The sequence below is a fragment of the Saccopteryx bilineata genome, chromosome 3 (genome assembly GCF_036850765.1).
Source record: "Saccopteryx bilineata isolate mSacBil1 chromosome 3, mSacBil1_pri_phased_curated, whole genome shotgun sequence".
In the NCBI taxonomy this organism is placed as follows: domain Eukaryota; kingdom Metazoa; phylum Chordata; class Mammalia; order Chiroptera; family Emballonuridae; genus Saccopteryx; species Saccopteryx bilineata.
Genome location: NC_089492.1, coordinates 316,047,231 through 316,063,366, shown reverse-complemented (window position 1 = coordinate 316,063,366; position 16,136 = coordinate 316,047,231). Strand labels below are relative to the sequence as shown.

General features: G+C 42.5%; 1 protein-coding gene across 1 annotated transcript in view; it reads right to left on the bottom strand.

Moving 5' to 3' along the window:
* Positions 1-16,136, bottom strand: part of LOC136330208 (carcinoembryonic antigen-related cell adhesion molecule 1-like) — a 112,253-nt gene that overhangs the window by 64,882 nt on the left and 31,235 nt on the right. Inside the window, exons 3-4 of the mRNA XM_066266700.1 lie at positions 13,114-13,340; positions 10,855-11,125 (exon numbers count right to left, since the gene is read on the bottom strand). Coding sequence (XP_066122797.1) covers positions 10,855-11,125; positions 13,114-13,340 — 498 coding nt within the window. The remainder of the gene's footprint in view (positions 1-10,854; positions 11,126-13,113; positions 13,341-16,136) is intronic.

Sequence of the window (16,136 nt, the reverse complement as noted above, 5' to 3'; positions counted from 1 at the left end):
AAATGTTTGGAAAGGAAAAGGGTTTATATAAAAAAAGGTTGATGAATTAATTATGTCAGAAACCTTCAAAAATATAGAATTTGTAGATAATCATTGATTTGTTGAGCTTTCTCAGGACAGACTTTTAGAAAACATCATAATAAATTTGAAAAAAAGACTTATGGATTGTGAACATTTAAAAGCAAGTTGTTGGTCAAATAAGTTTGTAAATATGATATATATGTTTGCTCGCTTGTGACTTATATTGGGTGTGGGGGACAGGCTATAAGCAGGCCAGGCTGTTGTAGCCTAAGGTTTGGTTTTAGGACTAAGCTTTTCCCCACACCCTTGACTGATTGTATGATCTGGGTGGTGCACTCTCATGAGGAATCCAATTATGCCTTGGATAAGTGACTTGTATCGGAGACTTCCTTGTTTGTATATTGGATTAAGGGATTTTGGTTTTCTACACTATAAAGTGGGACAGACCAGGAGCTGGCTCACCCAGTTCCTGCTATCACGATTGCAGGGGCTTCCCTGATCCCTTGCCCTTCATGGGAAAAGCTGGTTTTCTGCTTTTCCCTAGTCTTCTTTTGTGGTTTGCCTGTCTTGGTGAGACACCAATAAATAGGATGGCCCCCCATCCTCTGACTCCCCCATTTCTTTATCGTCTGCCCGAATCCAATGGGAACCTGCATGTGAATGGCCACGATGGCGGCTCCTGGCCTTACACAAGTTGTAGCCAATTTCAAGATAGGAATAAATTATAATTTCTCAATTTTTTGGAGCCAGATTACTGGAATATTAAAGGAGTAGTAGTCCATGAAAATGTTCTTATTTAGTATTAAATGGTGAAAAGCAGCTGAAGAACAATGCTTTAATGTATTTAATGACATTTTAAATTACCAAATTGATATGATTATCGAGATTTGTGAAAAAAGTTTTTAAAAATTCCCAGAACTTTGCAATTCCTGAAAGTGTTCAAAGAGCTAAAAATATCATCAGAACAATTGCTGTAAGTTCAGCAGAAACAGAAAGGGCTTTTGCAAAAATAAACGTGTTCAGAGAGGAGAAGTCGCCTGTTTCTGATATATCAAATAGATGACTATTAGTCTAACCAGCCTACCTTAACTATAAAGGACTGGAACCCTACTCCTACAGTGAAAAGATGGTTAAGAATAAATCACACAGCTGATGCTGCTTGGATAAAAGTGAAGAAAATTTCAAGTGAGGATGCCAATCAAGGAGCAATATGGAAATATCTCAAATAATAGTTTTATTGCTTGTTGCCAGGTATTATTTAATATTTTTTCATTAATATAATATATATATATATTTTTGTATTTTTCTGAAGCTAGAAATGGGGAGAGACAGTCAGACAGACTCCCGCATGCGCCCGACCAGGATCTACCCGGCACGCCCACCAGGGGGCGACACTCTGCCCACCAGGGGGCGATGCTCTGCCCCTCTGGGGCGTCGCTCTGCCGCTACCAGAGCCACTCTAGCGCCTGGGGCAGAGGCCAAGGAGCCATCCCCAGCACCCGGGCCATCTTTGCTCCAATGGAGCCTTGGCTGTGGGAGGGGAAGAGAGAGACAGAGAGGAAGGAGAGGGGGAGGGGTGGAGAAGTAGATGGGCACTTCTCCTGTGTGCCCTGGCTGGGAATCAAACCCAGGACTTCCACACGCCAGGCTGACGCTCTACCACTAAGCCAACCGGCCAGGGCAATATAATATTTTAAAGCTCGCTTTTTTTTTTTTTATAACATATCTAGTTTTGTGTACCTCGTTTATTGTTCTTATTTAAGTATTAAATGGTGAAATAATAAACTACCTTTTGGTATATCATTTTTTATACTTTATACAGTCCTTAGGGCAGAGAAACAGTTGTTAAATTATTTGAATCCCACCACTGCCTCCATTGAGTTTTCACCCCAAGCCTGCCCTGCATTTTCCTCTGTCCCCAGGCTCCATCCCCTCTCCTAATCTGACTACCTCACACTCCAATGCCCTTCCTGACTCAAATTCCCAAACAACCTCAGATAATTTTCTGTTCATTGTGGCTTTAATTCTATGGTACTTCTCATCTCTCTCCACACTCCTGGACTCCCACTGGAACCCCATCTTCTTCTTGCCCTGTTCTCTATCCCATGTCCCCTCTCCCATGTCAGAACCGGAGGCCTCAGAAAGATATGAGCAGTAAAGTCATTTTCTACTGCAGACTCCATGTCAGAAGCGAGTGGAGAAATTTGGAAATATTTATTAGGATTGAAGCCCGATAAGAAAAGAAATTGGAATATTTGAAAACATGCTAAGGATTGACACTGTGAGCAAGATGACAGGATCATCTAATTACAGATTGGCGCTGTCAAAGTGAAACATGCCTTGAACAAATTGAAAGAGGCAAAACAGACTATTCAGGACAAGCAATAGGGCAGTGAGATGGAACTCAACATCCCTGAAACAAAAAGCTGCGAATAGTATAAGTACAAAAGAAGTAATCATAGGCATCTGTGTTTGTTAATTTGCTTTAATAAAAGAAAAATAAAACTTCTCATAAAATACTGGCAGGAGATTGCTTTACATCTTGGTTGTAAACTCCCCCCACCCAAATTATGCTTCTATTTTCCCCCAGATACTGGGACACAAAGCCACTAGGAGGATTACATTTTAAAGTGATCCACCTAAGCCATTGAGACAGATACTCAGGGTCATAATATGGCCAGAAGCATTTGGGAAGATTATGTATTTTTCAAAGGGCAGAGGAAAAAAAATGCAATTACAAATTGCAATTATATTTAGAAATAAAATTGTCTTAAAAAATGAAGGTCAGAAGCCTGTAGCCTAGGAAGTGCAGTAAGGTACCAAAAAGCTGAAAAATTAATATTGATATTCTAGGAGGAAAGGTCAGGCTTTCCTGTCTTGTCCTTCTTTTGGGGAGGGGAGGGAGAAGACTATAGAAGTTTCTGGCTTGCAAGAACAATGGGTCATTTAGTTTTAAATCTAAAATAAAGGTTAACCAAAAAACTTCTTCTCTTTCAATGGGAGACAGAATTTACATACCACCTTGCATTGATTGTAGTTCCACCCCCTTCCTGGAATCTTGAAAGTAGAATACCTTTAGGCTACTGAGGGAAGATGAACCCTGAAAGATTTGTAAACATCTTTGATTGTGTTACCTTGAAAGTCTTAATGTTTCTGTGTATCCCCTAAACAAATGTTGTGAGCTTGTGCCATGATGTCATGCTCTTCCTCACCCGTGTGTGATCAGGGGTATATAAAAAGCCCTTGAAATATTTTTGGGGCACATGATTTGGGTTTGCAACAACTGCCCCATATCAGTTATATGTGGCCAGCATATTTAATAAATCTCCTCCTTTAATAAAACTCTTAAAAATTTATCTGGACTGGGTGTTTCTACGTAAACCCGTGGAACTGAGGTATGAGTACTTTACAACATTTCGCACCTAATGCAGGGCTGTGGTGTTTTGCATCACCCGATAGTGACACCCCGAATTGGCTGGTCTTTCCAGGGAGCAGCCCTACCCCACTTGAATCTTGAGAAGAGGCACCACCAGAGATGTTTTCAGGGCTCCCAGTTTTCCTGTGGGTCCGGACAGTTCTCTGGTAGACACCGCTGGTTCCCAAATTCAACAATTTGAACAATTTGGCAGAGAAATCAAGGAGGTAGGTAAAGCAACTCTCTGGCTTTACTGAACTCTGGCTTTCCTCTGTATTCTTGCTTTTACTTTTCTGTTTGGTACTGGTACCGGTCAAATTTGTTTGAGACTAAAATGTAGACAAAGTGGATTTTTGGCTTTGCTGAGTTGTGACTCTGGAGATGTGGAACTCCAGTGTGTAGGTAGGACCTTCAGAGCTGCTTTGCTGAGTTGAAACTCCTGAAATATGTAGGTGAGATAAATCTTTTGTTTTGCTGAGTTGTAACTCTGGAATTTTGTAGGTAAAGCAAATCCGTGGTTTTACTGAGTTGTAACTCCAGATATGAGTAGGTAGCAAATCTTCTGCTTTGCTGAGTTGAGACTTCGGAGGTATGTAGGTAGAGTTAGTTTTCGGCTTCACTGAGTTGACACTAGTCTCCCTGTGGATTCTCCAAAGACCGAGGCATTGGTAAGAGGTCTGTTGGTCCTGCCTTAGGATTTTCTGTGATGCATTTAGTTGTACTCTGGAAAGCAGGCTTCTAGAGATGTTCGTTTGTGTTTGCACATTTAGTTGTACTCTAGAAGGACAATTAGTTTGAGCTGAACTAACCAGGTTATTCAGTCCTGCCTCGGGCTTTCAAAGATGTCTATTTTTGTTTACACATTTGTACATTTCTCTAGAAAGACAATTAAGGGGACTGAGTGGAGACCCCAAACTTCTGGAGGCAGCTAGAGATCTCATTCTTTGCTTTCCTTGTTTCTGTCTGAAACCCCTGGTATAAAGGAGTCTCTGGTGCCACAACCTACATACACATGAAAGGCCACTAGGGGGAAACCTTCCCTCATCTATGAAGCTTTGTCTTTGTTTGTCAAAATATCCAGTATTATTTTAATTGAAATAAAGTGCGCTCATTATTTGTTTGTTTATGTGAATTCCTTTGTTTAATGTCTAAATGTGTCTGTTTTTAAGGCCTGGCTTGAGTTTTTGTGTCAAAAACTGGAAGTTTCTGACTGAAAAGCAATCCTAAATGGTGTACTGTGTATTCTCTTTGTTATTGGATTCAAAAGCTTCAGGGCACTCTGACTTATCCCCTGAAGGAATTATTCTCTTCTGTTGGTTCCTACTTCTTGTCTTATGTCCTCTATAGTCAAACACCTTTTATTCTAGGTGCTAGTTAATTATCTGTCTTATCTTTCTTGCTTTTATTAGTGCATTAATTTCTGGATTTTCCTAAAGTAGTTTTAATTTTGTAATTGGTAGCCTTAGGTATTAAATATGAGAGGAGGATCAGTAGAGGAAAATAGGGACCACATCGAAGCAGCTTTCCCTTCCACTAGACTTCCAATGCGGTCACAACTTCCAGAAGGAAAAGCCTCGTTGGATGCTTTTTACCAGTATCTCTTATCGGGGCTGAAGGCTGTGGTCTGAAAGCCCACCAACCTCTCGAAGATTATTGGAATTATCCAGGATCAGCAGGAATCCCCTGCTGCATTTTTTGAACACCTTTGTGAAGCATACCGGGTGTATACCCCATAGACCCGGATGCTACCAAAAAATAGCTTGGCTATTAATTTGGCTTTTGTGACTTAGTCAGCCCCAGATATTAAAAAGGAAACTTCAAAAGCTAGAAGGGTCTGAGGGCATGAGTAAGTCCCAGTTAATTTCAATAGCCCAGAAAGTTTTTCATAATAGGGAGACAATTGAGGTTGGATAAAATAATAGCTAAAGTAGTAGTAGCAGCGCTCCAAGAGTCAAACTCTTTTAAAGATAAGGGGCCCCCATGGGAGCAAAATTAGGAAGGGGAAGAAGAAACCGATTTGAGAGGGACTAGGACTCCATTGGGAAGAAATCAATGTGCGTATTGCAAAAAAGAGGGACATTGGAAAATTAAATGTCCCATATTACAAGCAGCCAAGAGAAGTTCTAAGGTCCTAAACCTCAAGGACTGATGGGGCCACGGCTCTTTTTCATTGAACCCCGAGAGCCTGTGGTAACAGTAGGAATAGGGGGAAGGGCACTAGAGTAAGGATAAGGTAACTAAAGGAAATATGGAATAAAAACTAGTTTCAAATAATCAGATATCCACCTACTGACCAGAAAAGGTTTTTCCCATTTGATAATACAGGGTAAAAATAATATTAAAAATTAAAACTTTGCTTTAGAAAAATCTTAGAGAAAAAAAAATTAGAAATTAACAAACCACGGGTGTGGACCTTGCTAGTTATCAGTTTCTTGAAATAAATTGCAACTCCAGAAGGAGTGATAAAAGCATGAATAATAGAATTATAGGGAATAGAATTATTAGAGACAAGCCCTCCATGGGTTGGGGATGATGGCTTGTTGCTCTCCACTGGTGTAAAAAAATTAGAAAAAGGTTCCAACACTCTCCCCCGGGGCTGGGGGGGTGGGTGTTGAGGTCTCTTCAAGACTTCCAATTCCTTCCTGTGGCATAATTGTTATCTGATGAGAGAGGCATGGAGTTCATAGGGAAGACCCACTGCGTTAGCCATAATAGTAAAAATTGTAAAAAGAATTTTTAGGAAATTGCGGGAAAGATGGAAAACCTTATATAGGCTAAAGCAACCCACTATTAGAAAAATAATTTTGTGAAAATTGTATTTACTCAAAGCAAGGCAGTTAGTTGCAGGCAGTGGTTTGGATTAAAGTCCTACTTGGGAAAAACCTATTGTCTTGCTAATAGCTTAGCTGAAAAAAAAAAAGGCAGGAAAAAAAAAGGTAAAAGTGACAGACTCCACTCCCAGTTCTTGGAGTCTGCTTCCCCCTTAGGCATCCCGCCCCTCATGTTGACTTAATAGTGTAAATTACTGTGAGTCAAAAGAGTTAATATCTCTTTGTCAGCTGGGTAGTTTGTACCAAGAATCCCTTATTTTGTAAAAATATTTTTCATGTTAGAAATGTATATATTATTTCAAAGGCCTTTTTGTCAATTCTTTTTATTTGCTGTCTTATAGCCCTGTAATAATGAAATCTTAGTTTAAATATTAAAAAAGTAATAATGATTAATAATGTCTTTTTGTATACTATTTAGTTTATTATCATTTTGAAACAACATTGTTCAATGCTAGGTAATATAAGAAAAGGAGTTGTATCCTGGAACTCCTGGAAATTTATCATGCTTTTTGTTTAAAATTTCTTTTGAATGCTAATGTACTGAGTTATTCAGCAGCAAAGAGACTCTGGAATCTTAAAAGACACCAAACCTGTTTCTCTTGCAAACTTCTAACCCTCTTTTATTTGATCCAACTAATAACGCTGTTTTTGTCTTTTCTCAAAAATTTATATAGACAGAAACGGGCCCTCAAGCCTCTCAGCGAGATCTTCTGAGCATGGCTTCTAAGGTCTGTAATGATCAAAATAGGAACATATAAGGCAAATAGAGCCCAAAAGAGATCAGGAAAACACCAGCTTTTGGCATATGCCCTTAAAGGCTCCAATGCCCCAAAGGGGCTTTATAGGATTCCATCAGGGCCCTGCTTCAAGAGTGGAAAAGAAGGTCATTGAGCTGAGGCCTTCCAGGCTTCTTGGCCCCCACCTGGGGACATGCCTCTGCTGTGAGAAAAAGGGACACTAGAAGGTAAACTGCCCCCTTGCTCCATGGAGGGAGGGTTCAGTCTCTTCCAGCCCTAATCCAGCCACCTGTGACCTGACCTTGCCCAGTCTACTGGAACTTGCCACTGAAGGCTAAAGGTGCTCAGGGCTGTTGGCCCCATCTCACATCACCATGGACAAGCCTAAGGTATTTCTTCCAAGTAGCAGGTAAACTGATCTCATTTCTTGTAAGCACTAGGGCCACTTATATGCCTTGCTTAATATTCAAGTTTTATTTATCTCTCAAAGATCTCTATTGTGGGTATTGACGGTCTTATTTCTGTTGCTTTGTTTAATGTGTAGTGTCTCCTTTATTCCTCTTGTCTCAATGCCCCTATGCCTATTTTAGGCTGGGAACTTCTCGTAATTTCAGTTAAGAAGCAGTGGTCATTAGGACTTATATTTTAACTGTAGAGTGTAGAATGTGAACACAACTCCAGTGCCTTGTGGACTTTTCCTGAATATATGTGTGACTCCTGCTCTTTGGGACAATTCTCAGACTGAAGTGGGAATTCAATTACATTTACAAATAATATAAAGCAATAATAGTGTCAACATAGACAGTGAAATTACGTTAACATGTTAAGGACATTTAAGACTGTAAGAATTTTATTTTGAATCCTACTATATGGGTTAGAATTTTGTTTAATAATATAGTAGGCTTTAGTCACTTTATTGTAATAGGACACTTGTTATAGTACTTGTTAACATTAGCTGTTTGAATCTTATTGTTTATTTATATTTTTCCAGTCTGCCTCAAAATCAGAACATAATAGTTCAAATGGGGTTTTGGGACCCTTATTGCCAAAGGTTTATTCGAAATCAATTAGAAAAAGATTTTGCCAACAGGAAAGGGATAATTAGAGAAGCCAGATTTAGAATCTATTATAAAAGGCATAATATCTGAGTATTTAGTTTGTGTCCAAGTGAATACTAAGAAAAATAAGGAAATTATAAGAAAGAAACAGGGAGAAAGGAATTTTCCCAGGTAAACATCAGAAATAAACTTTAATAAATAACTGATAAATAAATAAAAGCTTTTCCTTCTAAAATAGGGCACAGTGACAGTTGTTAGGAAGTTACTATATAGAATTCTTTCCAGGTTTAGCTTGCCCATTCTAGTGTCAGGCCTGCATTTGTATCCACTGTATCAAAGCTGGTAGGAAAGGAATCCAATATTAATTAGAAACTAATTTGAAGTTACATTGTGCCAATGGACCACAAAATGTTCAGGGCAAGTAAAATGCATGAATCAAATTGTAAAGAAAAGGTAACCACCCCTTTCTTAAGTACTTGTAGGGTTTTCAGGTTACTCAGCAAGCTGTTCAAAAGGCTGTCCAAGAGGTGTTTCCAACATTGCCAGGAAATCCAGTACATCACCCAAGGACTGACCCCCACGTAGATGAGTCTACACATCATGATCCTGACCACTCCCACTGCTGCCAAAGTAGAAGGATAGCATGCCCTACTCCAACCACAACCAGAAGCTGGTTGGTCTATATATGGCAAATGCATAAAGAAACTCACTAAGGACTCCCTCTTTAATCAGACTCTTAGGAAAAAGAAAAACTGAGGTAAAATGAAAGCCAGTTTAATTGTCACTAAAGGTTAAAGGTTTTAAAATTAAGATTTCTGACTAAAAGTAAATTGTTATAAAAGCCAATTAATTTTATGTAAGTTACAAAAGGTTTGTACAGTTTATAGAAAATTGATCAATAATATCAATTTTATTGATATTATTTCTTTAGTGAACTGTATTGTTATTAATTCTGCCTGTTAAATATCTGTTACATGTTATAAGTTAATATTTCTACACAATAGCGTCATGCTCTTCAGTAAACTAAGGATTTGATTCAGGAAATAAAACCAGTGGGGATTGTAGTAAGGTACCAAAAAGCTGAAAAATTAATATTGATATTCTAGGAGGAAAGGTCATGCTTTCCTGTCCCATCCTTTCTTTGGAGAAGGGAGGGAGAAGAATATAGAAGTTACTGGCCTGAAAGAACAATGGGTCATTTAGTTTTAAATCTAAAATAAAGGTTAACCAAAAAACTTCTTCTCTTTCAATAGGAGACAGAATTTACATACCACCTTGCATTGATTGTAGTTCCACCCCCTTCCTGGAATCTTGAAAGTAGAATACCTCTAGGCTAGTCAGGGAAGATGAACCCTAAAAGATTTATAAGCATCTTTGATTGTGTTACCTTGAAAGTCTTAATGTTTTGGTATATCCCCTAAACAAATGTTGTGAGCTTGTGCCATGATGTCATGCTCTCCCCTGCCCATGTGTGATCAAGGGTATATAAACAGCCCCTGAAATATTTTTGGGGCACATGATTTGGGTTTGCAACAGCTGCCCCATGTCAGCTATATGTGGCCAGCATATTTAATAAATCTCCTCCTCTAATAAAACTCTTCAAAATTCATCTGGACTTGGTGTCTCTATGTAAACCTGCGGAATTGAGGTACGGGTACTTTATAACAGAAGAACCTGTGTAAAGGTGAGTGACTTTGAGGGAACAATATTGCCTCCAGGTCACAACGAACTACTTTCTGCATAGTGGAGAGAAACAACTAAATCTCTTTCAGCTAACCCAGTTTGCATTTCCATTAGTTCCTGCCATTTAAAAAGAGGTGAAAATTCCTAGCCACTTATAAACAAGTCCAAAATAGCTGCAGGTCCCTGAGAAGGGCCAAAATCTGATACAAGGCTGTATTCTGGAGTTTTCCATTACATTTCTCTCTACAGTCACTTTCCCTTTGATCAAATATCATCTCCGAGAAAGAAGAGTATTCTACATTCTACAACATGGCTGGTGTCACTTGCTTTGTCTGACTAGTTACCTAAGTACAGATTTTCATAAGAGACCTAAGATGAAAGTTGTAACAGCTCTTGAGGTTGGGAAGCCTCACCCTCACATTCTACCTGCAGTCTTTTTAGCTTTGGGTGATGCCCTCTTCTCCAAGAGACACCAAAATACCCATCAGGTCAAACTTAGTTCCATAAAAGTTGAAGTCTTTTCTAGCTCTGTGGGCATTAGTCTGAACTAGGATGCTTGAGCCAAAGCCTTTGTTGTGTTACCAACCTTTCCAATTTTACTCTATTAACAAAGAGGACAGAGTCACAATGAATTCATGCAGGTCTATTGCCATAAAAATGAGAATACTCAAAAAAACTTTAGAAATTTTCTTTTGGAGAAATCAGAAATGTCAGTGTTTCTACCCACATGGGTGTCCTCCTGTCCATTCTTGTCCACAGGAGCGTCCAGTTACCCTCCACACATCTCCCCAGAGAAGGGACAAAGCTCAGATTCCTGTGAGCTCATCAAATGCTCCCATCAGCCATCACATGACTTCTGCCCATCCTCTGAGGGACTTGGTGTTACCTCCACTGTGGAGATGATGCAACTGAGAGCAACTAGAGGTAAGATCTCAAGTGGAATGTGCCCTTAAGTCAATACTAATGACAATGTCAACCCACATTTTTGAGTGTTTATTGACTCAAGACTTCTAATTACTTCCCACCTTCACAACAAATCTAGTTAAATGGTGCAATGAAATTTATTCAGAATTTAATAACATGAAGAAAGGAAAGACAGTCATTCATATTTCACATCCAGCTCAACAGGGGCACTTTCACAGGTACTAATTGGGTTGGAGACTTCACACTGATAGCTGCCAGCATCCTCCATCTTGACAGGGTCGATAGTGAGGGTTCTGCTGTCCGAAGACAGCTTCATCCTATCCGTGAGCTGCAGACTCATGCCGTTGAAGAACCATTGGGTGGAGAGTGCATTTGTGTAGCAGGTCAGGACCACAGAGTCCTTATTCTCTGTGACTTCAGTGTTGCTGGCCAGGAGGGTGGGCACTCTCACAGGCTCTGTAAAGAAACAGAGAATATCACTCATTGAGAGTAGGTTTAGGGCCGGAGACCTTGCTGCCTCCATAGAAATCTCAGCCACTCACTATTTACAGTAAGCTCTGTAAAGTTCAAAGGGGGACAATTGTTTTTTATTGTGTGACAATATGTAAGGAAAAAGCTACACCTCCTCTCTGACCCCAGATCATCCCAGGTGACCTCTGACCTAGTTTCAGGAAGAGCAACAAAACCAAATAACCTGATTTTAAAATGGGCAAAGCACTTGAATAGACATTTCTTTAAAGAAGATATACATATGGGACAATAAGCATGTGAAAAGATGTATATCAGTATTAATAGGAAAATGCAAATCAAAACTTCAAGGGTTGGACTTGTTGCCTGAGATGCTGTGTGTGGGTAACTCTACTCTACAGACAACAGAGAGAACATTGCTCTGTGTGATACCTCTGAGTCCTCCAAAGCCTTCTTCAACCAGAGTTGACACTTCTTACTTTTTTTTTAAGCTAAAGAGAGAGACAGATAGGAAAGACAGGAAGGGAGAGAGATGAGAAGCACCAATTCTTCATTGCGGCACCTTAGTTGTTCATTGATTGCTTTCTCATATGTGCCTTGACTAGGGGGCTACAGCTGAGTCAGTGATGCCTTGCTTAAGCCAGTGACATTGGGCTTCAAGCCAGCGACCCTGTGCTCAAGCTGGTGAGCCTACTGCTCAAGCCAGTGACCTTGGGGATTTACATCTGAGTCCTCTGCATCCCAGGCTGGTGATCTACCCACTGCGCCACTACTCATCCAGGTGGCACTTCTCACTTCTCAGTCAATTTGAGTCCTTAAGAATAAGGAGGTGTGCGTATCACAAGACAGATGTGTGGGGATTTGAGTGCTCAGAGAATGTCAAGCCTCCAGCTCTACGTCTGGGGGAAAGCACAGACTTTCTCAGCTGTCAGTTAAGTATCAGGGTTTGGTCATGGAAAGACACAGGACAGGGACTCAGAGATCACCTCACTGACCGCTGACCACTGGGCCAACCAGGGGTCATCCCTTCAAGTTGCACAGGCCTCCATCATCCAGCCCAGGGGTATATCTATGAAGCATCATTTCCCATGACATCCTCGAGACTGGGGTTCAAGCAGAAATAACACATGGGGATCAAGAGCAAGCAGGTAGTCAGTTGATTACTCAGGCCCCTGGCCCAAGAGGTGGGTCAGGTCCTCCCAGGTGAGTGTGATTGACATAAGCCAGTGAGCCAATAAATGACAGAACAGAGTCCAAGGGATAAACTATAAAAGAGCAGTGCCAGGAGGAGCTGACTGTGGCAGCAGAACTGTGTTCTGTCTCTTTGGGCATAGAGTCATTCTCCCTGTGCTGAGGGCAGGTGAGGACTTGTGCAAATGCAGATGGGGGGACAGACCACAAGAGGGAGATGGATGGGCTGAAATTCTGGCCCCTGTGAATGACTTATGGTTGGTGGTTATGAGATAACAATTTGAAAAGAAGTTAAAATTCTTGCAAATGTGCAAAGTACCATCAATATCCAAGGCCTAAGACCAATTACAGGAAGGAATATTTCTCTAGAGAGCAGCAAAGACTCTGAGACATATGTTTCCACCCCTGGTGGGACAGGGAGCCTGTCCTTGTGCCAGAATTCCAAAGACTCTGCAAGCCACGCCCTGACCAAGCCTTGCAGGGTCTTTCTCAGGATCATGGTCATGGGGAGGGGCCCAGGGGCTGGACTGAAACTGGTTCACCGCTCCACTGAGTTACTCCCGTCAGAATGGCCCTCTCTCTGCGGTGAATGTCTGCAGGGGCAAAACCCGGGAAGGGGACTCTGATATTAGGAAGTTTGTCTCCACTGTGTGTGTCCTGCACTAAATGCCCAAACCCAACCTGGGCCGTGATGCAGGTGGAGGCAGAGCCCAGGGCTGTCTGTCCTGTGTGTGGAGTAGAATTCACCCCACCTGACACCCAGAGGTCAGAGAGCAATCACTCACGGTATACGTTGAGCCGTCCAAATCCGATTTCCTTTTTTTTTCCTGGAAGGAAAGCTACCACAGTGTAGTATCCTGCATCCTTCAGGGTGACTTTCTTTATCTTCAGGGAGCCATCTCTGTTAAATTTCTCTCGACCGGTGTCTGCAGGCCCTTTTGCATGTGCTTGTGGGATTATAGCCAGAGATCCAATAAAACTACTGTAAGTTACTTCTTCCCCCCTGAACCACCTAAATTTTACAGCATTGGGAGGCTTATTGAGGAGACGTAGAAGTGCATCCTTCCCTTCAGCAACATTGGTGGATACAATAGAGAATTGGGCGGTGGTGAGTGGGCTCCAGAAAATGAAGAGTGAGACTAGGAGGGAAGAGAGAAATGGATCAAGAATGGGATCTGTGTATTGGGACGGAGAGATGTGGCCCTGAGTCCTGAGCTGGTCTCTTCATTGCTCAGCCTTGGGGGTGTGTGGTGTGACTGTGTGTGTGTGTGTGTGTGTGTGTGTGTAACTGTGAGTGTGTCTCCTGTGGTCAAGGTCAGGAGTCAGGGCCACCATCACTTCAGCACCTCTGAATCTGTTATTTTTTTATTTTGAATACTTTCCCCAGGTGTCACCCAGCTCACCCCCTCACTGCCCTCAGACCCCTGCTGACACTCAGGGACATCTTGGGAGACACCTTGGCTGACTACCTCCTCTAAAGTCTCTCTGTCTTCAGTTTCTGACTGTCCCTGCTCTGTTCCCTCTATGACACTGGTGGGTAGCTGACCTCACATCTAGATCTTTCCTTGTCACCTCCCCCCCATAGAACAGGAGCTCCATGTGGGAGGGGCTTGTCTGCTCCTGTTGTTGCCCAGGGCCCGCAGCAGGCTGCACACACCTGTGGGTGAATGAGGAGTGAGCCCAGGGCCCGGCACCTCCTGCCCATTTCTGAGGTTGGTGGTAAGGACAATGGTCAGCACCCCTGGTTAAGTGTTTTCTGGTGTCACCTGACATAAGTTGTTATTATTACAATCAGTTTTCAAAATCTAGTATTCAGTGATGAATAACTTAGGAAATGAACAATCGAGGTCTTCCTGCCGCTCACGACTGTCAGGTCATGAGGTTTTCCTGTAGCTGAGCCCCTCCCCCACCCTAGTCTGCTCCCCTGTCCCCTCCCCTCAGGTTCAAACAGAAGCCCTCTGTGCCCCTCAGAGCGCTGCCCTCCCCAGGAGACCCCTGCCAATCTCTGTCTCACATCCTCCCCTTTACCCCCAGGGACTCTCCCCTCCTTACCGGCCAGCAGGAGCCCTTGGAAGGGAACAAGTCTTCTTCTGGCAGTGGCTGAGGGGGACTCCATGATGTCTGCTGCCTGCTCTGTCCCACCCTATGTGAGAAGAGCTTGGGGTCCAGTAAGGCTCATAGGCAGCTCTGTCCAGACTGATGGGATCTGCTGTCCCTCTGCCCTGTGAGCGGGGACTACTCCTGGGACAAGGTAACTTCCCTGGTCATGTGGGCCCGGGGGCGGGGTCTGTGCCCAGGACCTTCCCACTCTGTCCCCTCATTCCTGCCACCACTGTCCCCTCCTTTCAATTTAAAGTTTTTAAAAATATTTCAGTTCTTTTGGAAATGCTGAGGCCTCTGCGCAAACACACACAAGCACACGCACTCACACTGGAAAAGCACAAGCCTGTGGCGCCCAGGTCCCAGGCGTTCCCACAGTCCCCTGTCAGGTGCACAGCTGTCTCCTCCACAGCCCTCTCTCTTTCACATTTGACTTTTCCCTCCAGAACAGGTGTTTTGGGGCTACCTCAGGAAAACTTGTCACAGGGATGTCACCTCCACTGTGCATTGGATCACAAGGGAAACTGTAAAGTTTGTAATGCCCATGTGACACCTTAGAAATGCTGCTTCAGCAGCCATTTAGCTAAAGTGGATGCCCAGCCAGAATGAGATCCCAAGATTTGAGGGTAGAACAGCCCCTCCCTCTCTCCTTTGCACAAGAAGGTTCTGCACATTCTGACCCTGGCCGGTTGGCTCAGTGGATAGAGTGTTGGCTTGATGTGTAAGCATCTTGGGATTAATCCCCAATCAGGGCACACATGAGAAGCAACCATCTGCTTTTCTTTTCCTCCCTCTCCACCTTCTCTCTCTCTTTCCTTCCCATACCCAGTGGCTTGATGGTTTGATTGTTGGCCCTGGGTGCTGAGGATAGCTTGGTTTGTCCAAGCAGTAATCATCCCCAGATGGGGCTTGCCAGTCAGGGCTCATGTGGAAATCTGTCTCACTATCTCTCCTCCTCTCACTTAAAAACAATGCTCTCACGGGAGGCTGATCTTACTGGCCTCTGGAGCACACTGGCAATAGCAGTGCTGATGGGGGCACGTGTCCCCCTGAGAGGATGACCCGCTCACCCCAGTATTGACCTCTGTTGTTCTTGATTTTGGGTCTATCAGCACCACACAGACAGCCTTGTGGGGGTCCCTAAACCTGGGGATTATTTCTGTTTGTGACATAGAAACCCAGCTGATACCAGGTCTTTCCCGTGTTCTCAGTTGCTCTGGGAAGGTGGTTCCCTCCCAGTGGAAGGTCAGAGACAGAGGCGGATTAAGGTCAGTTGAGGCCCCAGGCACAGAAGAAAATATTGGGCCCCTTAAAAAAAAGAGACAGGGAAAATAAAAATACATGTTAACCATATTTTTAAACAAATAAAAAATATTATGTACTATTTATGTTAAAATTGTACATATGAAACCGAACTTGGTGTCATTAGAAAAAAGTATAAAGTTGGGGTTTTGCGGGGCCCTTCAGAAGTCAGGGCCCAGGGCACATGCCTGGTGCAGCCGCCCTTAAATCCACCTCTGAGGGAGAGGGGGAGGGGGAGGGTGAGGGGTACAAAGAAAACTAGATAGAAGGTGACAGAGGACAATCTCTCTTTGGGTGATGGGTATGCAACAGAACTGAATAACAAGATAACCTGGACATGTTTTCTTTGAATATATGTACCCTGATTTATTGATGTCACCCTATTAAAATAAAAATTTATTTATAA